The sequence below is a fragment of the Pagrus pagrus genome (assembly GCF_965226575.1).
Source record: "Pagrus pagrus genome assembly, chromosome: 12".
Lineage (NCBI taxonomy): Eukaryota > Metazoa > Chordata > Actinopteri > Spariformes > Sparidae > Pagrus > Pagrus pagrus.
Window position 1 is genome coordinate 6,211,015 of NC_140196.1, and position 18,681 is coordinate 6,229,695.

General features: G+C 46.0%; 1 protein-coding gene across 2 annotated transcripts in view; it reads right to left on the minus strand.

Annotated features, from left to right (window-relative positions):
• The window catches only part of LOC311265910 (ephrin type-A receptor 3-like), a 92,290-nt gene that overhangs the window by 58,526 nt on the left and 15,083 nt on the right, over positions 1-18,681 (minus strand). For both annotated transcript variants that reach the window (XM_084368028.1, XM_084368027.1), the window contains exons 2-5: positions 17,465-17,529; positions 11,122-11,322; positions 9,101-9,208; positions 8,265-8,616 (exon numbers count right to left, since the gene is read on the minus strand). In XM_084368028.1, the coding sequence (XP_084224154.1) occupies positions 8,265-8,616; positions 9,101-9,208; positions 11,122-11,322; positions 17,465-17,529 (726 nt within the window). The remainder of the gene's footprint in view (positions 1-8,264; positions 8,617-9,100; positions 9,209-11,121; positions 11,323-17,464; positions 17,530-18,681) is intronic.

Below are 18,681 nucleotides of genomic sequence, written 5' to 3' on the forward strand. Positions count from 1 at the left end.
CTCTCTCTCTGTGCCTGTGCCCGCAGGGAATAGTGCTATATAAGGACATGAGGAGTTGAAACAGGCGTTAACAGTTTCTCAGTCCTTGGCCTGCTTTTCCTCCTTTCCTCTACGGGTTTGTTCACACAGCTCAACCCACTGCACCAGACTCAGCCGAGCTATACGAGGTCCCATCTCCCAGAAGCCAACTCGACGGCCTCACGTTTTCCCGTGGCTAACACCTCAGTCTCGGTGCTAGGGTGGCTTTTGGCAAAGTGGCGAGTGGTCCGCCATGGCGAGAGAGGAGCTGTGCTTGGAGGGACCTCCGTGTGAATAGACATTATCTGGGTCAGTGCTGTGCGGGTATGTAGACGGGGACTGTGGTGTGTAGTGTGGAGGATATAGCCAGCGCCTAAGCCTTTGTGATTTTGTGTGTCATTTATTCAACACACAAAAGAGAGGAGATGAGGATGAGGGAGAGGGTAAAAGGGATGGCGTCGTGGAGGGACACGTGAGAGAGAGGAGATAAAGGCGAATAAAGGAAAAAATGAGGGAAAAGGTGGCTGTCATTATCCAAATAAATTGAAAGCAAAGTCAGACAGATGGGCAAGTCGAGAGGCAGGAAGACACACTCACCCACAGACAGGTAGAAGGCCTTTACTCGGCCCATATATCCGTTTGTCTTTTAAGAACATCTGGCTAGTAATAACACGGTGCTGCCTGACACTTCAACAGCTTAATGCCCTAATGCCTGCAGCAGTGTACACACACACACACACACACACACACACACACACACACACACTGCGTGAACTGTATACACGAAAAAAATCTCTTGACTTGCTGTCTAAATCCTTCTGTTAGCCGCCCACTCCCTTCCTACCCACACCTTCATGCTCTCGAGCTCCCTGAGCTGCCACTAAGAGAAGAGCAAAGAAATGAGAAAACTGTGTGTGTGTGTGTTTGCGTGTGTGTGTGTGAACATACAACATGCAGTAGGGAGCCCTTGACCTTCAGAAGTCTGTATGTGATCAACATAAAAATGCCCACTTTACCGACTGGGACACACACACACACACACACACACACACACACATCCGCTGCAAGAGTCGAGGCAGAGATCGAGCTCTGTGTTGGAGAGGCAATAAAGAAAGGCAGGTTCCCCACTGAGCTTTCAACACACACACACCTACACACACACACACACACACACACACACACACACACAGCCCTCTGTAAATGAGCTCAATCTCTTTCGCAGGTGTGAAGATTAGCCTTTTCCTACATCTGTTCCCGGCTCAAACCTTTCATTATGAACAGAGGCAGCAATCCTCTTATGAGATACAGTGTAAAAGACTATTGTGTGTATATGTGCCTGCTGCCTGTGTGTGTGTGTGTGTGCCTGTGCACGGTCATGGCAGCCTTACAGAGCGTGTATGTAACTTTCAGTCTATCTGTACAAGTTTTTCTAGCAGAGAACAAATGAAAGCTTTCACTGTTAATCCTTCCCTGCTGCTCTGTGGTCAGCTCTGATCGACTGAGCAGCAGGCCTTTGATCGCCGTACATCACCGGGCGCACAGAAAAAGCCGAACTCCCCCCTCGCAGGTCGAGCGCTGTTTTCCCAAAAATATCACCTACAGTTTATTTCTTCTCCTGAGAATGATATTGTACAGGACTTCCCTCCCAAACGCGATGATCTCACGGCGGTGGCCAAATGGGGTTTCAAGTGTGTAAGGGTCGATGTTTTCCTGGCTTTAAGGGTTACATGGCTGCGCCTTGACGGAATAGTTCAACGTTGGAGCTGTTTCGCAGTGAAAACACATCATCCGGCCGACACTCCTGTGCAGCGTCTCTTGCTGAAAGTTGCCAGATACAGTCGGTGAGCACAGATTTCGGTTTTGATCTCCGTACAGGCACCAAGTTACTGCAGCTGGCCAAGCAATATTTTCCAGCACATAACTCATGGTAACACTGCACTCTATTTTTGCACAGATTACAAGATAATGAGGGATCATTATAGCTGCTGTTAGGCAGGTTTTGTACTTTGGACAAGGCCAGGCAACTTTTATTTCTAGCCTTTACGCTAAGCTAACTGGCTGTGGGTGGTGGCTGCTATCTACTGTACAGACATGAGAGTGACGTCGGTCTCATCGTACATCTTTTAAACGCCGCCACTTCAACGCCACTTCTTGACTCGTACATAAAATCTTTGCTGTTGTATCCAGTTTTGGCTGATTATTTAAACTCCAGAGTCTAACACGAGGTCAAATGTTGGTCAATGTTTCTGCAAAACACTGATACATTCACATTTGAATGTGGAATAGGCTGCGTACAATATTGACATAGGGTATGGTGGTGGAGTTACAGGTGACAAGACTGTGTTTCAACATTTTTAAGCGTCACATCAGTGGATATTTTTAAGGACACAATTTTTTGTCTAAACCTAATTGAAAATGGAAACCTTAAGAAACGTAAAGTTGAAAAAACTTATTTTGGTGATTGGGGCCCAAAGAATGCAGCGATGCCTCGTTCTACTCACATTTCCTACAGTACATGCTTGCTGATTGTGATCATTATCATCTAATCAACCAGAACAGATACAAATATAAGTATCTGTATCTCTTATAGATAAGTTGGTAGAGCGTGCACCCCATGTACAAAGGGTGTGTCCTCACCAATGCGGCCCAGGGTTCAAATCCGACCTCTGGCCTTTCTTTCAAATATCATTTCATGTCCTGTAGCGGTCCAGAAACCCATTGTGTCCATTCCAACTGAACACATAGTTGACAAGACACTTCACACCGAATCAGATGCACATTGGAGGTGCTCCCTCAGTGATTTACACTTTGGTTTCTGTCCAAATTGAGAAGTGAAATGAGCAGCAGGAGAGCTGAGTGGAGTCAGCATGAAGACGAGCGCGGTGTGACTTTGAAAAGATCCTCTTGTAAAGCTCGCTTCATATTCATATTCATACTGCTTCATATTGGAGGCATCGAACGGACAAATGAGTACGAAGAAAAGGAAAAGAAGGCAGGTAAAGCCCACAGACGGACAGACAGACGGACGGACAGACATGTCATGCTGACCTATATTACTTTTGCCCGCTGAGAAAGAGAGAGAGGAGATGAGAGCAGGAGAACTTGTGTCGAGGTGACAGGTGTCTGTCCTTCTCCACTCCGTCTCCTCCATCTCGCCAGCATCTGAGGCAGTAATTGGTGCTGTCAGACACACAGAGGAGGACAGAACACACACACCCAGTCACAGCTGCACACACAAACACACACACACACACAAACACACTCTCCTGCCCTTCAGCATGTACCCCCAGGGCTTAAGGCAGGAGAGGTTTGGAGAGGAGAATTCACTACATTCGCTACCAGCTGTGAGACAGAGAGAGAGAGAGAGAGAGAGAGCAGAGGGGAGCGAGGTGGAAATGGAGGGGGCAGAGGAAACAGTGGCAGACAGAAACAAAGAGAGAGAAAAGAAAGCAAAAGAGAGTGAACCAGGCGAGGGGGAGGCACAGACAGAGGCCTCCGCATGGGGTGGAGAGAGATGGAGGAGAACTGACGAGGCTGTGCAAATGTATGTGACAGAGAGGCAGGGGGAGAGAGAGGATGTGTTTGAATAAGAGAGAGAGAGAGAGAGAGATTATGTAACTCCAGCGGTGACAAAGCAGATGAGTGTGATTTCAAGTGATTGAGCAGCAGAGCCACGGCCACCGGAGCAGCAGAGTGTTCAGTATGAAGACAACCAAAGATGAATGATATACAACCAAACCAGTTTTAACCATCCTAGTGGTTTACTTAAGAACACGCTAATATCCCATTGAATCTACTTTTAACTGCATCTCAGAGGAAAATATTGTGCTTCTAGATTCAAGGCCCCACCGACTGTTTTCAGTTAAGTTGCTGATCAGACTGGCTCAGGTTGGACTTGTGCAAAGCTCTGCTGGGATTTAGGAGAGATCATCATGTCCTATGACACTTTTTTTAATTTCTTGTCACACATTATAATGATTTAAAAAATATATATCATCTTCTGGGACCTTGAATGTCCATAATTTACACTCTGAAAGGGGCCATTTTACATAGTAAGTACTTTTGATACTTTATTGACATTTTGCTCATAATACTAATGTACTTTGAGTACTTCTTCAGCCACTGCCAGTAGACCTTTTAATGTCAAAGCAGGAAAAGCACAGGTGAGACCACTGACGTCAATGATGTCTGCATGCTATTAAAGAGGTCATATTATGCTTTTTGGATTTTTGCCTTTCCTTTATTGTGTTATGTTGCATTTTTGTGCATCTAAAAGGTCTGCAAAGTGAAAAAGTCCACACCAAAGGGAGTCACCGTCTCCCACAGTAAACACTGCTCCTACACTGCCCGAAACGTTATTTTAGATCACACTACCCTGCTCGGCATGACCCGCCCTGCTCTACCTCTGAATGGCTACATCCTGCCCGTCAAATAAAAGCATGAACCTGAAAATTAGCATGATATGTCCATTTTAAGCCATGTCAGTGAGCATGCATAGTACCAGAGCCCTGGAACAAGATCACCTAAATGGAATGCAGCCATCATTAATGTCATAAACTCCACCTGCCGTGAAAATGTTCAACAAGTGTTGTCCTTGTAGCAAAAGTCTGCCACAGAGCTCCTCTCCTCTTCTCCGATTCAGATCAGTCACTCTGTTGAATTGGCTGCAATTTTACCTCAATTAGTACACCGTCCTGCTGAGTTAAATACTCACTGCAGTAATGTGTACTAATCCAGTCCCCGACAAATGCACTAGTGTTTGAGAAAGATTTGCTAAATACATAAGTGTCTGTCTCTTTTACAGGCCTTATAGTTTACTCATGACTGACATGTAATTACACGTCTAACGAAAAACACAAAAATGGGACGTTATCAATATTAATTACACTTCGCCCGTTCCATTTATTTCCTATTGTAGCCTAAAGAGTCCTTTTAGTCGTGCACAGCAGGTCAGTTAAACACGCAGAACGTGGAAAATATGTCTTTCTGCGTAATTGTAAACTGAAGGCAGGCGTACACATCAACTTGGAGAACTACAACAGAGTAACCCCAGCCTTATCTCAGCTGTAACAAAATACCAATATATCATCATCACATTAATAATAATAACTTGGTGTGACATCACTCTCAGGACAAATGGTAACTTCTGTCTCAACCTGCTGGCCTGTTGGTGCTTGTGCTCCATGTTTCACCTTATTCTTCTTCTGCAGTCAGTCACTCAGTTTGCTCTGTTTGCATTGGATGAATAGTGTCGCTCTCTCTGTGTCGCCGGCATCCCTTTTTAATCTAATCTGGTGGTGTCCGACATCGACAACGCCAAAACACACACAAACATTTAAACACACTTTGCGCCCTCACATTGGGGGATAAGAGAGCTAACCGTGGGGTGGGAAAATAGAAAAAGAGAAAGATGAACCCGTGATCTATAAATGTTTAACGAGTGCAGACAGAGGAGATGAGGACTGCGAGGAGGAAGAGGAGGGAGGAGGAGGAGGGAGACAGAAAAGAAAAATGGCGAGGTGAAAAAGGAAGACATATCAGAAAGGGTTGGAGAGGAACAAAATGGGGGGTTGGGTAGAGGTGTACAGTCCCATTATAGAAGCAGACACCAGAGCACCGTTAGAAAATAGCAGAGAGGAGGGGAGAGAGGCAGAGATTGAGGAAAAAAAGGCTGTAATTGGAGGTGTCTGGTGTTTGTCTAACACAGAGAGGCTAGTAATGATTCCATTAGCGCCTCACACCAAGAGAGAGAGGGGGAGAGAGAGACAGATACAGAGAGGGAGAGAGGGAGAGAATGGGAGTCAGGGGGGAGAAGCAGAGTGACACGGAGACAAAAACAGCAGGCTGGAGAGGCCAAAACAGTACACGAAGATTCACACCGAACATCAGAGGAAGAAAAACAACGAGCTTCAGAGCGGCTAAATGGCATGAAAAGAGAAGAAAACAACCGCACACAAAAAGAACAAGAGGTGGTGAATTCAAGGCGTCCATTAAAAGGCTCGTTCACCTGCGCGGTGATGATAATTACAAATGCCCCTCCGGCTCTATCTCCCCCACCTCACCCCTTCATCTCTTTGTGTGACGGGCGGACGAGAGAGGGTGATTTAAATGCATTAGCGGCGTGTGTTTTCCCTATGGAAGACCTGCGGACTGTGCCGGGGCAGGAACCTTTTGTTTGGAGCTGACGGCGAGCGCTGAGAGGACTCTTTAAAAGCCTGGCCCTTGTTCTCCCAGGGACACATTAAAGCGCTACGCACCGGGTTGTTGTACTTCTCTGTGTCCTCTCATGTCTTTGTTAAAAGCAAGCTGATTACAGATGCAGTTACATTAGTTGGCTAAGTGTAATTTTGACGAGGGAAGGATCAGAATAGAGGCACGTGCGGGACAAAAAAAATACAGCGAAGGCACGTGTGTCGTTTTAACAAAAGAAAGCTGGTTTTCCGAGTCTGAAATTTGGCATAATTTCACAGGCTACAAACAAACATGAGACATGTCAGGCTGACATACGTGGGACAGTAAATTCTCCTGCTGTATGTGGAGGAGATTTCATTGCTATGCAAATCCTTCCAAAGATCCCACAACGGTGTTTTTCCTAACGCTGAGTAGGTGGCGCAGACGAGCCTGCGGCGGAGGAGCCTCAATTCACCACCAAGGAATTAAAATCTATTGGAAAACGCTCGTTGATTGTTCCGAGAATAATTGCCTCGCCAGAAAACATGCCTTGAAATGAGCTGAAACCAAAAACAAAGCTTTCCTTCCTGCGCCGCAGACACTAAACACCTGTTTTACCATCAAACACACAAAAGAGCACACGCGTCCACATCTGTCCTGACCACAGCTTATTAGACGAGGGACGCATATACATCCTGACCCCTGACCTCAGACTGCCAATAAGAGTCCATCATTACCTAAGCACACGGCTACAGCACACATGCGCTAACACACATACACACAGGCGTGCTGTTGCTGAGTTAAGGCTGGCTTGTTAAACGTGCTTACATCGCTGTATTTATCCCCTCAGGAGCGATAAGACTCAGGGAGCAGACTGATGAGGTCATGGAGATCACTGAGGTCAACCGCTGTGCTGCGTCAGACTGACTCAAAATAAAGTTGCAGTACAGGGGATGTGACACGAAGCCCGCACTGTAGGTAGCGAAAATCATTTGAAAGCCTGTCAGCGAGTTCACCTGTCACATAACCGCAGTGTGTCATTTTACAAGACAGACATGCTCAACAGTCGGCGCTTCATGATTGAGATGCAGCCGGAGTTCTGCCACAATCTGTGCACATTACCAGCCTGCGCGCCGCAGAGTGCAGCTTCTGTTCTTATTCACTTGTCTCCAAGGCCCAGCTGCCAAGTTTTTCTGGGCGTCTTGGCTGCCGCTTCTCCCGAAAAAACAACTGAAATTGCATTATGTGCACCGATTTCCAAGTTCGCGGTGATGAATATCTATGATTCCATTTTCTTTTTCCGGGGAGGAGGCGAGCCCGTGGGGACAGGTGACGGCGTCGGAGACTAATGCGGCTCGCGCACTCAAAACGCACGCACTCGTATACCGCGCGCGCCATCTGTGTGTGTGAGTTTTTTACGATTCAATAATCTGCTTCCTAAGGCTTACCTACAACACAAACACACACATCAGTAAGCATTTTCTCACACACACTCACACTACTCGGGGAAGAAATTACATATTCAGCTCTGACACACACACACTCGGGGAAAAAAATAACATTAAAAGAGTCGCCTCAAAGCAACATCCTCCCTTTTCCCTGGAAGAACTGTCCTTGCAGTGTTGGGAACTGTATAAAAGTCATAACACCCACACTGACACACACACATGCTCACAAAGTAACCCAAATACACAGTCATTGTTATTCCACCCTCAGTTTTCTCAGCAGAATTCAGCGTCTAAATGCTTCTGCACACACACACACACACACACACACCTTTACACATCACATACTCACATGGCAGAGAGCAGAAGAGATATGATTGCTTTGTTTCGTTTAAGAGCACTTGTGAGCCGTGCAGCGATCTCATGCGTTGCACTTTGACACTCAGGATTCTTTCACTTCTGAAGGCCAACCTTTATGAGACCTGTGCATTGAGTGTTACACACTGACAGAACAGGCACTCAGGTGTAAATGGTGCAGTAAAAAAGTCACATACACTCGAGCACTGTGAAACATTTCTCTTTCTCTCTCTTACTCACACACACACACACACACACCAGCAGCCCACTTACGTTGGCAGACGTCCTTGTTCTCCTCGAAGCCCGGTTTGCACACACACCTCCCAATGGGCACCAGCCAGCCTCCGTCTGCGCTGCAGTACATCTTGGGAGCCTCAAACTCCTCGGAGGCATTGACACACATGCCGTGGACCTCCACCAGCGCCGTGTCCCCGCCTGTTATCGTGTCGGGGAACTGGGCCAAGTTGAGCACGGTGAGGGGACACTTCTTGTAGAAGACCCTGACTGAGACCAGAGCGATGCAGGCGCCCAGGTCCTGGAAGGCCAGGTAGAAACCCTTTTTACTCAGGTTGCTGATGTCGCGCACCTCCGTGTTCAGCTTCATCACACGGTCGCCAACATCCACCTGAGGACAGTCATAAATTTTAAAGTGAGCCATCGGATTTCAATCACCGCATGATTTTTCAGCCCGGAAAGTAATAAATCCATTCCAGCACTGAAATAATTATGTCCTCCTGACAACTTTGCAGGCAAATGGAATATGATAACTTGAATATGGTTGAATATAACCACTGTCAAGGAGGAAAACGGTGACTAGCTAATTACCTCCGCCAAGGAGGTTGCGTCCATTTGTTTGTTTGTTGGTTTGTCCGCAGGATTACACAAAAACTACTGAATGGATTTCCACAAAACTTGGATGGAGGATGTGTCTCGGCCCAGAATAGACCCCGTTAACTTTTGGTGCGGATCTGGATAAAGTGACGGGTCTATAAAATGTTTCTCACTTTCTTTCTTTAACAGGCGTACAAAGGTGGTTGGTATCTTGCTGGTACACTTTTTTTTTTGCGGCTCCAGATAAAAATCTTCATTTTGTGTTTGTGTTCCCATACCTGTGTGAAACTCTCATCTGCAGCGATCGTATCGATCTTGACGTACTGGCTCTCCTTGATGAACCACAGGTTGGCGTTGTTGGACTCATAGTAGTACATGTTGAACGTCTGCAAAACAAACCATCACCGTTCAGACTCGAAACTCAGACTAGAAATGTAAGTTATCAGACATAAAATAATAATAATTAAGAAAAAGTACAGCTAGACGGATAAAAGTGAGAAAGTCCATTCAATGTGAAATTTTAACAAGGCCCCCGTAGCTCTCCAGCTACTCTGCTGCTACTCTGCAAATCTCAGTCCATCTGTCTCGATGGCCAGTCAGCAACACTGTCTGCAGTTTCCATGAAAGTGCAGCTCTCTACTGTCTCATGCAGTATTATCTCCACTAGTCATTCTGGAGAAGTAATGAGAGTGAAAAGGGTGCAGGGGGCAGACAAAGTAGAGCGAAATGAATACAGAGGAGCTGCGACATCGGGCTGATATGAGAGAATGGGGGACAGTAAAAAAAAATATATATCACAAGTTAAAATATACGAGCAGCCACAAAAGAAGCCTCGAGAGCGTCGTCTGTTTCATTCTGCAGCTATTCGCTCATGTCATTCTGTCGCCGTCTCTTGTCTATTTATCTATTCATCAGCCATCAAAGTGAAAATCCATCTGTGTGTGTGTGTGTGTGTGTGTGTGTGTGTGTGTGTGTGTGTGTGTGTGTGTGTGTGTGTGTGTGTTTTGAAAAGGGAAAGACTGAAAAATAAAATAATGAAAAGGATAATCCAAAATGTCATTTTGAATAGAATAAGCATTGAATTAATTCCAAGAAATAATTATACTTAGAAGAAAAGAAAGCTTTTGACAGTCCTTACATCAATATATATGTTAATGCATATGACGACAGGTAGATGACGCTGAAATTATCCAATATTCTGTGAAATGCGATTCGCCTTTTTCTGATTTAATGAGTGCTGGTGTACACTGGCTTCGTGCACTTCACAAACATTTAATTGTTGCTCTTTTAATTAATGTGAACCTTGAGGAAGAACAAAGAATGAACGTTGAGCGCTTCTGCTCGCTTTCTTTAAGGTTTCGTGTCGAGATTTTCTGCTGCAGTGAAGCAAACGAAGCGGTGAAATTGTATTAGATTAAATACGTCAGGCAGGTTCAACTGAAAAACTCGGAGAAGTGTTGATAAAAAGTTCATTTTAGTGCTGCATGAGATGTTAGAAACTGTCAAAATAATGAAGATACAAGGTTACAAGCTGGATTTAAAACACAAGGGTTGAAAAAAGGTGTGTGTTGATGAAGCCACAGTTTTCCAATAAGCTTCATGGGTGAGATTGTTACGGATGCTGAGCTGAAGTCAAACAAACAAACAGCAATCCGAGGTAGAAGACTGAGTGGAGGGCGGTGGACATAACATGATGAAACATTTGTTGGGGTCTGTACCAAACAGACATCTGGAGGATACGTTTTGTAGGCCAGGGCGTCTCTGCATTATACTGTGCTCCGTCACACATTTTACCTTAAGCGATATATCGTTCTGCAGTCTGGATATTTTGATTAATCGTGCAGCCTTGATTAATTTAATGATTTAGATGATTGGCTAAGAGGAAAGTGGAGATTGTGTGTCGTTTCAGGTCCTTTTTTGTGTTCTTAGAAGAGAAGACCTTGAGAAGCAAGAGCGACTGATCGCATTACAGTTAACTCAATTTTAAAATGCTCAAAGCACAGTCAGAAAACATTTTGTTGCTTCTCAGAAGGGATTTTTCTTCCCTTCTTTCCCCACAATGTTTCAAATTAAACTCCTGTGTCTCCGAAACAGAAATGTGTCTTTTTACTGTCTTCCCTACAAAAGATCTTCAGAGCGCACGCAGCTACACAACCTCACCGACGGAGCAGGTCAAAACTCAAGGTCTTTGCTCACAAAACACTCAAATGCAACAGGTGGGCGCACCAGTTGCAAGGACATTTTTTTATCTGCCACCACAGTGTGTGTGTGTGTGTGTGTGTGTGTGTGTGATGCACACCTCTTTGCAGGTACCAGGGACCCCGGGCAGGCTGTTACAGTCCCTCAGGGTGAACTTGATCTCGATGTAGACGCGCTGTGCTCCTTCTCGGCTGATGTGACGCGTCCTCAGCCAGTTGTTCTGGTTGGCCTCCATGACGTTACACACCTGGTAGGTCCTCATCGGGGTGTTCCTCTCATCCATGACGCTGATCTCCTCCCACTGAGGGTGAGAGAGAGGACGTTTAGAGAGAAAGGAACGAGGACGTAGCTGAATACCCAAAAGGTGGAAAGGTAGCATACACACAACTCTTCAGGACAGAGTGGACTTAATTTCACCCGTTTATTCTGGCCAAGTCGACCAACATGCTGACGTTTCGGCCTCGTGGCCTTCACGAGGAACTAGATAACCAAGACAGCTGTTTGTTTTGCTGCAATTTCTGAATTTAAGAAGAAGAAATGACGGGAAGTAAAAAGGTATCTATCAAAGAGGAGAGAGTGAATGAACGATGTTAGAAGATGTGGAAGGAAAGAAGAAAGAAAATGGGAAAATGCTGGGAGGGATGTGAAAAAATGTGATAAAAAGAGGTGAAGAAACGAGTATAAAGGGGAAGTAACAAGGAGAGTGCAAACCAGGGGAGGTGACGGCAGCTGAGGAGTGTTAACGTTGTAGAGGAAACCCTTTCAACGAACACATACATTTAAAATCAAGGACTAAGCAAACGTGCAACCGGGGCGATGTGACGTTCAGCAGCACAGCGCCGGCTCGACAACAGCACCACTCAGCTGTGAGATCGTCTTATTTCATCGCCACTCAATGGACAAAGGAGATCTCAGTCCAAAGATCGCTGAAGGGGAAACTGGGCCCAAGTTCAATGAGCTGCGGTTTTCGTGCAAACCCAACGCTAAGCCTGCATGTTCTGTTTTCATGTCTGGGTGAAAATGAGTGATGATCTGTGTCAAGATGACTGAAGGGCTGTCTTTGTCTATGCCGCACGTGTGCACAGTGTGTGTGCGTGTTTTTTTTATGAAGTGAATGCGTGATTTAGCGCTCAAGAGGTAGGAGTGTGTGTTCATGAGAGAGGGAGAGAGAAGGAGTAGGTAGGACAGAGCTACTTTGTCTCCCGTCATCTGCTACCATCTGTTTCCACTTCTGACTAAGGCAGTAATTGAGAACACTTCTCGCATGAGCAGGAAAACATTTCTATCTGAACACACACACACACACACACACACACACACACACACAGACAGGCACACACATGTATAGCATCACACACACAAAGAGAAAGAACATTTCTATTTCTTAAAGAGAAGGAAAATAAACCAATGCGGTTTCAGTGTCTCAAGATATTTGATCCACTCACTGGGAAGCTAACTGGATTTTCTTAGACACACATATGCAATGACACACACACACACACACACATACACACACACACACAGACTGGATGAGTCCTAGTTTGTGGTGAGGAATCAGAGGACCACCATCTTTGTTCTGAGCTCCTGTCATCATCCTAAGACTGAAGCTGTAAGCTCCAGAGTGATGAGCACGTATCACCTTACAGCGGTCACACAGGCTGTATACACACACACACAAACACACACCTGACCCACAGGAGTAACTACCCGTCATCCCCAACGTGCCCTGGAATTCAAATTAAAGTCGAGGGGTGGATGAATGAGAGGTTAGGGTCTAGGCTTAGGAAGAGAGAGGAGACGGGCTGGTGAAAATCAAAGAAAGCAGCACAAATAAAAGGCAAAGAGAAACTTTCAGACAGTCCGGTCTGACCATGGATTCTTGAGGTTAATCTGATGTGACGGTCCAACAACCCGGGGAAAGCTTGACGCGTTTCACCTCCGAGTCCTGAGCGCTAAAACAGACCCACATAAAAAACCTGGATTCTCACATAGACTCGCACATTCTCTCCAGCTCTCCCGCACACTCAGATGCTTTTAATCCCCACAGAAACGTCTACAGAGTATGAACTGGAGCTCGAACAAAACCGGCTCTTGATCGTGACCCAGCGGTCCTTCAGCTACAGAAACAGAGACAGCGGGAAGCAGAAGACACGGGAGGAGGAAGAAACAAAAGGACGAGGCAGACGATTGTGTACGCTTTTGCAAACGGCTGACGCGAACGACCCTGATGGGGGAGTTCAGAGTTTTACACATAAAGGACGTGTCGCAGGAGTCGAGCTCGACATTGTGCGGGCACAACAGCCGAGAGTCATTGCGTTCAACCGCACTCGATTCAATTAAAAGAGCAAAACACAAGACGGAGGAAGGAAGAGAGAGAAGGGAGCGAGGAATGAATGTTGGTAAATTACAGGCGCGCCTGGCAGCTAAATAGACCCATCTGTGCGGAGCTGAGACCAGTCGGACATCACAGGACGGTCGCACACACCCACACAAACACACACACACACACACAAACACACAAAGCTGAGTCCCCAGGGAGTGGTGATTAAAGCGTTTATGGGAATAGTCATTGAGGGATAAAGAGGGCTTTATGATGTCTTTGTTTATTTCTTTGTAGGCAGAGTTTGGAGTGGCTGGATTACTGCCACTTCCTGGTGAGCAGTCTTATTTCCCCAGTCGGCGAGTCTGCTCATTGTCACTTTTGCCTGGCGTAAAGTACAGGTGTGCTCACGAACACGAAAACAACCTGCTGGCCTTTGTGCTTGTTAATGATACACCGGCCGCTCGAGAGAGCGAAAAATCTACCAAAAAACACAACTGGGGAAATGTTTGGATAGGCTGGCTCACTTACACACACACACACACACACACACACACACAAAGTGAAAACTGTTGCCTGTGTTGGTTCAGTCTGAACACTAATTATCATTCAGAATGAGACCCCCCCCCCCTCCCTGAACCCTCAATCACCTCGGCCAATCAGCACGGAGCCCGCTTGATTGCTTTGAAGTGAAGCAGAGACGTCGGATCAGGGTTTAAATTCAACCGTTCACCAGCTTAACATAATATCCCTCCTTCTGCAATCATCTGATGGGTACACCTACGAGGACGTAATTGGCCTCCAAACTCTGGAACAAGCTCCGGCTCGGTGAGGGGAGGGAGAAACAGAGATGGAAGATGAAGAAAGAGGAGGAGGAGGAGGAGGAGGAGGGCAATGAGGGCTGAGGAGCCTCCGGGGGAGTCGAGATGCTGTGGGGGCCTCCCATTTTTAAACATCATTAAGACGTATCTGTTTTGTGTCCCTCACGAGGAACACCCCCGCTTGGTGACAGAAGTGGGTCGCTCCGCGCAGTCTCAGGCACATCCGGCCCTGCACGGCTTGGATTAATTTTGACCCGTGGGGGTCAAGTGTGGGTTTTGGGACTAATTCAGGTAGACACGGTCTCAGATTGGTGGGAATTGCCTCTCGCTGAGACCAATCCTCAGGTTTAAAGCTCAAAGGTCAACTAGATAATCCCCCTGATATGAAACACAAGAGCTTCTCACAGCCCTGGCACCTTTCTCCTCTCACTCTGTCACTCTCCTATCGCTCCTCTTCTCAGTTCTTCATATGCCTTTGGAGACATATGTATAATCATATTAAACAAATAATGCTGATGCCAACAGGATTGGCAGCCTCTACCAGTCTCTATACTGCTATTTATGATGTATGCCACCAGATTAGATTTGACGGGCACCTTTACAAGAGTTTAATAACACGTTACCAGGAGTGGTGAAGCATTCAGCTTTATACACATTGCTGTCCCGAATACCATTTTTGGCGCTTCGAAGCTTTAGTGAGAATTTTTCTGTGAGTTTTTGAAGCTGTAGGGCGGTGGACAACACGAGATATCATACAGTCCTCAAGCCTGCGGGAGAGAGTGGAAGACATCAGTCCTCGCCTCCAAAGTGTGAAATTATCAGCTGGACGAGCGACTGTTGAGCTGTTGCGAGCACGTAGAGCTCACGCTTGTCACAGCCCCGTGCTGTGGACACTGTTTAATTAAAAATCAAAGTGTACTTCAGGAAAATGTGTACGGTAGAGTATTCTCCCCCTGTCCTGAGACACTCTGGGGACATCGACTAAGTAGAAGTGTTATTCATTTAACTGTGGACGATTTGTTGAAGTTGTTCAAAGCTGCTGGACTGTAGATTTTTTTTTAAGAAGGACTCGGGTCGGATTTTCTGCGACAATCCAAAGGATGTGACTTCATGCACGTTCTCGAGTGCCACATCTCAGTGCCTCTCTCTGCTCCGCTAACAAAGAGCAACAGTAACTAGTTTAGAAATGATATCCTGCAAACAACAAAACCTTTGAACGGTAGTGTACACTGTGGAAGAATAATCCTGTAAAGCTTTTTTGATCGAGGTTGAGATACTTAAGCCGAGCTGAGCCGGGAGGTTCTGTGGAAATCTTCAGGACAGAGCCACAGCTCACTGTTTCTGCTCATTTCTCCCTGTATTACTTAAACTTTATCGACTGACCAAACGGTGCCAAATATATCCCTTATTTGTTGTATAGACCTGTTTTTGCGCCACTGACTCAGCAGCAAATAGACTGCAATTCCTATAAGGGCTTCACAATAAAAGCATGCCATTATCCTCTGTGTAAGGACCCAGGGGAAATGTTCCCAGCTTGATGCAGCACTATTTATGCCCATGTAAATATGGAATAAAAATCCATTTAGCTCGGCGGGTGCAGCGTGTGTCAGACCCATCAGCTGGCAGGAGTGAGTGCAGATGATGACATACACTGTCCACATCCAGCAGATATAAATGAAGCACAGCCTATTTTAATCCTTCAACTTATTCTGAGACCTGATACAGATGCTGTCGCTTCAGCTGCTTTGTTTCGCTGGATATCTGATTGCCTTACAGCTCTTCAAGATAAAACAAGATGTTTATTTTATGGCCAAGTCACAGCCGACTGAAGAAAACTGTGAGCCTGTTTTGAGGAGCAGAAGCAGCTATATATCTCGTACAGTTTAACGTTTTTTAGCTGACACTCGCTCGGCTGAGAAGCGAGAATGAGAAGGAGGATCATGACTTTTCTCTGAGAGGAAGATGCCATCGCCTTCAAACAACCAGCTTTAACCAACTGAATCATTTCCTCGGTGAGATGGAGCAGCTGATAAATCTTGTGGCTGACCCCAAAGTCGAGAAACTCGGAGACGACGCTTTGAACGGTGTCTCAGTTGATGCTGTGGTATCTGTTTGTGTGTGGTATTTATTGGACGGGGGAAGTTGTGTAGACGCTCACAGAGCCAGTGTTCCCTTTATTTCTGTACACATGCAGGGAGGAGATGCCAGATCGCCACTGTGTTGACAGCTCATGTATAAAGATATACAGGGCTGAGTTTATTACATATATTTGACTTTCCTGCCAACACATTTCTTTGAGTCTAAACTAACGACACATGAGCTTTCGCGGCATGACTAAGCTGCTCAAAACGGAGCCATATTTTCAATGGACGTGTACTTTTTCGAAATGATATTGAACCTTTAAGAAGACACTCCTTTCTTCTACAAGGGCCTCGTTGAAAAAGACGCGCGCAGACATCCGCGACACGGCCACACAACCGGAGCGTTTCAGTGAAATGAACTTGATACCCTTGCTTGCCTGAGAAAACAACCTTGCTTAACTCTGCTCACTTCAGATGCCTCTCTCCGCCGCGCACAACCATGAAACCGCGTGTGGCATCCTGCAATTTAACACACCGACGCTGAATGGCGGAGAGGAAGTGTGACTCAAGGGGAAATAGAATTAATTCAGTGCCATTCAGCAGCTCCCGCGCTGCAGTGACATACAGAACCCACTCTTATTTCTTTATTGAATGCACTTTGTCGTTCCTGCTCTCTCCGCTCTCACCCTCTTCCTCTCCTCTCACATCTCTCTTGTCACTTTCTAATGCATGGTGGCTGCACTCCAGACTCCCCTGGTCCCTCTACCTGCAAAAGGGTAGTTACGCAACCCCACCCCCTCCACACACACACACACACACATACACATATGGAAATAACAACAACAGGTACACAACATCCCTCCTCTTACGTAAGAATATTTAGCCCTCCGACCCGTCCCTTTGCTCCATCCCAAAAATCGCAACCCAGAATAAATGGAGGCTCCAGTGCCACAGAGTTTGCAGCGCAGCGGAAATAATTTGTAAATTCCCCCTGCAGACTCCCGATTTAGCAAGGAGCGCTCGAGAACCCAGTGCTCTCTGTCTAAAACACACACTCCAGTGCTGCTGCTGCTGCTGCTGCTAGCTCTGAGTCCCTGCTCGGTCCCTCAAAAACAAAACAACACAACCCGCTAGTTGTGATCAGATTTTTTCGACCGGTGCCACCTCCAGCATGAAGAGAGGATGATTTTTGTTTGTGTGTGTTGCGCTGTATATACTCACCCCCTCGCTTGGGTAAGCCTCCCAGCCCAGGTCGGCCAAGGCTGACATGGAGTCCAGCAACGTCACTGCAAGAACACAGAGGAGAGAACAAACATGTCAGCACACACGTAATGAAAGAAGAGCCGTTACTGCTGTTTTCATACACGGTGAGGAGATATTGCTTCCCTCAAAGCATCAAATAACACCATATTGTACCCAGCACCTCCTATATAAAAACCTATATACTCACACAAGGGCATCTTTTGTTGTGTCGGACTGCAGCAGCAGTGGTAAACCTATAATTTCAATTTACAATTACTGTGGTTGTGCTGCAGCTGTTGTGGTTCAAGGGGACACAAAGTCCGTGAAACAGCATCAGGATACAGCAGCAAGAGTTTCTATCAACCGCTCGCTGTAGCACGTGAAGCTCTTCTACATAAAGTGTATGAAAATGGTCCCAAATCTTCTCCGCAGCATTATTATGGAGATGGATATCTGTAACAATGGGCACATAAAACAAAAACTAAATCCAAGGCTGGATGACGGCATTCAGTAGTGCGCATACCTCCGCCAAGGCCCAATAATCCCCTTAAACTCAATCAAGCCCAATCCAATAACAAATAAAACATAATAAAGCTGCTAGACCGTGATATTTTATCGGATCCACATCAGATTGTATGCACTCAAAACCACACGATGATTTTTTTCATCAAGATCCATACATTATTCCCTGAGGAATTAACAAGAATGTCGAAAAAAGTTAACGGGTCTATTCAGGGCTGAGACCCACCCTCCATCAGAGCTGTGGGAAAATCTGTTCAGGAGTTCTTGTGTAATCCTGCTGACAAACCAACCAACCAACCAACCAACCAACCCACTCACACACGAGGAAGGGTGAAAACCTTAACCTCCTTGGCGGAGGTAACAAAAGACGTACTTTGATGACTTTGCTTCCCACAAAGTTGCGTGGGATAATGGGAGTAGTTGTCTTCACCGTGGAACAACCACCGCTTCCAATGAAAATCCATCGCTGTGACTCACTGTATGTTTAATCATGTTCGCCGACCTCCTTTCCTCCTCTCTTTTTCTCCCAGAAGCTATAGCTACCTTGAATAGAAATACAGATTTCTTCGGGTTTAAACATTGTTGGAACAGGACACAACTCGAGCGTCACCTGCACTTCACACACACACACACAAAATGTAGTGCAACTGCAGGATGAGTGTGCGTTTGACTTT